We start from the raw sequence: 2,955 nt of genomic DNA, 5'->3' as shown, positions 1-2,955 counted from the left end.
TGTTTTGTTTTGTTTTTCATAACATCTTTCTTGATTATTTGGGAATAATCAAGGCAAGGCAGATGTCCATGATCTGAGCTCCCACATGTATCCATGTTAATGTCCATTCTCAATGCCACTGCCAGGGGACCTATTGACGTGAGTGGTCTGCCCTGCTAACTGAGGCCATGTTGATGTTCTTCAGCTGTGCCGCTACCAAGGGCTCTGATGGTGTTTGTGGCCCATGACTGTGGCAGAAGGCAGTGTTGGTGTCTTTGCTGTGTACAGGAGATCATGCTGAGGCCCATGCCAAGTACTGACCCAAGATTTCATGTGGATGTTCATTGTTCATACTGTCAACAGATAAAAAAGTGAAGTCCATGATCAGTGTCCAACTGAATTACAGTTGAGAAAGATGGACATAGACTGCTTCTGTGACAAACCCTACCACCACCTCAGCTTCCCCTCCCCTGAAAAACATAACAGCCCCAGTGGAAATATTTTATAAGTACTCCTTGAGTTGTGATTTTTTTGCAATTCAGATTGGCTACTTTAAAAGAGAAATTTTGGGAAAGGAGTTCCTTCATTGCCTTCTGATGAAATGCTTTGAGGGACTCAATGTGTCATCCTTGATACGTCTGTGGTGATTTCAAAATGATATATTGATGCTTCAGAATCCTCTTTTCAGCTTATTTTGCTCTAAAATCAATCCCTTTAGCTCATTTCTCAATCTGAAGTTTTCTTATAAAACCTCTAAAATATGGAAATCAGTAAAGACATTCAGCTGGTACAGCGGGTTATTTAATGGTCTAGGGAAGGAGTCTGCACTTCATCTATTTGAGTACAAAACTTTTCTCTTGAGTTTTTGGCATATGTTTCTTCTCTGCTCTTGGGTCTCTGCTTGAACAGCCTCATTTTTCTTCTGGGACTTCTACCAAGTTTACAAAATATGTTGTATCTCTCTTCGGTGCTTCTTGTTTCTTTGTCAAGTCTTGCCCACTTTGCTTTAGCCTGCTCTCCCTGGAATTCTATAGACAAAATATCCTGATCATCTTTGTCATTCTCCTTGGGTTCTAAAAGCACTTTAAGGTTAAAAATATCTACATCTGCTTCCAGATTTCTTACAGTGATCTGATGGCCTCTTTTCTGTCTTCCAAGTTCTACAGAAGGAAAAGAAAGAAAAAAATCCTGAATTCATTTTTGCATTTTCATATGAAGTGTTTTCATATCAAAAGACATAAGAGACTTTGAACCCATAATTTGTACTGGGCTCTGCAAACAATTCATCACTTTCTTAGTCAGAACCTCTATCACACAGAAGGGGGAAGTGTGCAGGGCCAGGGCTGTGTGTGGTGCAGGCAGCTGGTGAGACTCTAGAGGAGGTTTGTGTTGGAGGCTGAAGCACTGTGGGAGGAGTACTTTTACTCTGCAGACAGTAATAAACTGCCAGGTCTTCAGCCTGCACACTGCTGATTGAGAGAGTGAAATCTGTCCCAGATCCACTGCCTGTGAAGCGATCAGGGACCCCAGTGTGCCTAGTAGATGCCCAGTAGATCAGCAGCTTAGGGGACTGCCCTGGTTTCTGCTGGTACCAGGACAAGAAGTTTGTGCCTCCTAAAGTAAGGCTCTGGCTGGATTTGCAGCTAATGGTGACCTTCTCTCCTGCTGACACAGCCAGGGAGGATGGAGACTGGGTCATCACGATGTCTGCACAGGTACCTGCAGTCAGGAATACATATGAACATGCATATGAACACAAACACAGATTGTAAAACAGTTGAAATTTATCATTAGTTACATTGTACTACTATTGTATCAGAGTATCATTATATAAGAAATATTGAGCCTAACACACTCAAATTTCTGTTGTGCAAAGAAGTGACTCTAAAGATTATAATAATTTGATTTTCATACCAGACACCCAAAGCAGCAGGGATATGAGGACCTGGGTCTGTGACTTCATGTTGCTTCCCCTGCTGTCTGATGCAGTTCAGTTCTCACTGAAAAGGCTGGTTTATAAATTCTCAGCAGCTGGGCTAGGCTGTAGGAGGCCCATGCAAAGCAGTCAGCAAATACATAAGCAAATGCCTGTGCAGTGTCTGTGAGTGTAGCTGGTGTCAGTCAACGGTCAAAAATAGTATTATGGGGAGCATGAGCAATCGCTGAAAAAGATTGTCTTACAGTTCTCAAACAGGAAATAACTAGGTGCTTTATTAGGAGGCCTAGGTTAAAATCCAAGATATATTTAAATCAATTGACTTTTGTAGAAACATTAGTATAGTTTTCTCAGATTTTGAGTGTAAGGGAAATGATAGGATATGTTCAAAAATGTCACAAAAACAACAACAAGAAAGAAGCAGTAAGAAAACATGACATTAAAGAAAAAAGAAAAGATGAAAGGAAAAAAGAAAATTGAGGCTGAATGTGTTCAATATTACTCATCTCCAAAGCCACTCTTATACTTAAGACGCAGACAGGGATTCGACTTTTGGGTTCTAGTTTCTTAGATAAACAAGGGATTAGAATGAAAAGAGCAGCCCAGACTTCACTCTGTGGATATCCTGGTGGACATTAATTTAAAACTGAGATCAGAGGAACTTTAATCTCAAAGTAAAGGAAATGCAGCAAAAACTAACAAGTATCTTCCCGACAACTTCAGGAAATTGAAAGAGGAGTTTAAATCTTGAGAAATGAAAGGGGAAAAAAGAGATTTTTCATAAATTTTTTCCTGTACAACAACACTGCTATGAGTTTTTATTCAAGAAATTCAAATGCTTATGTAATTTAGAAATTAGCAGTATTCAAACTGGATTAAGATGGGCTTCTGACATCACGAACAGGTAAGTCTCTCCAGAAGTCGGCACAGCCACAATAATGTACATAACAACTTTATCGACACCAATAGAACAGTACATCAGCGCTTGTTGTTATCCAAATGGTGAAAAACTGGTTTGGCTAAGAATGAAAAATCAATAG

At 40.0% G+C, this 2,955-nt stretch overlaps 1 gene segment (V, D, J or C); it reads right to left on the bottom strand.

Moving 5' to 3' along the window:
• Window positions 1-1,384: 1,384 nt before the first annotated feature.
• Window positions 1,385-1,956, bottom strand: LOC129675066 (immunoglobulin kappa variable 4-1-like; the record flags this gene model as incomplete). The annotated part of the segment is given in 2 exon segments: window positions 1,385-1,698; window positions 1,894-1,956. Coding segments are annotated over 2 exon segments (363 nt in total), but the record flags the coding sequence as incomplete, so codon positions are not given.
• Between the last annotated feature and the right edge of the window lie 999 nt (window positions 1,957-2,955).

This window comes from Psammomys obesus, unplaced genomic scaffold (genome assembly GCF_907164565.1).
Source record: "Psammomys obesus unplaced genomic scaffold, mPsaObe1.curated_primary_1811, whole genome shotgun sequence".
NCBI lineage: Eukaryota > Metazoa > Chordata > Mammalia > Rodentia > Muridae > Psammomys > Psammomys obesus.
This window is presented reverse-complemented; position numbering and strand designations above follow the sequence as displayed.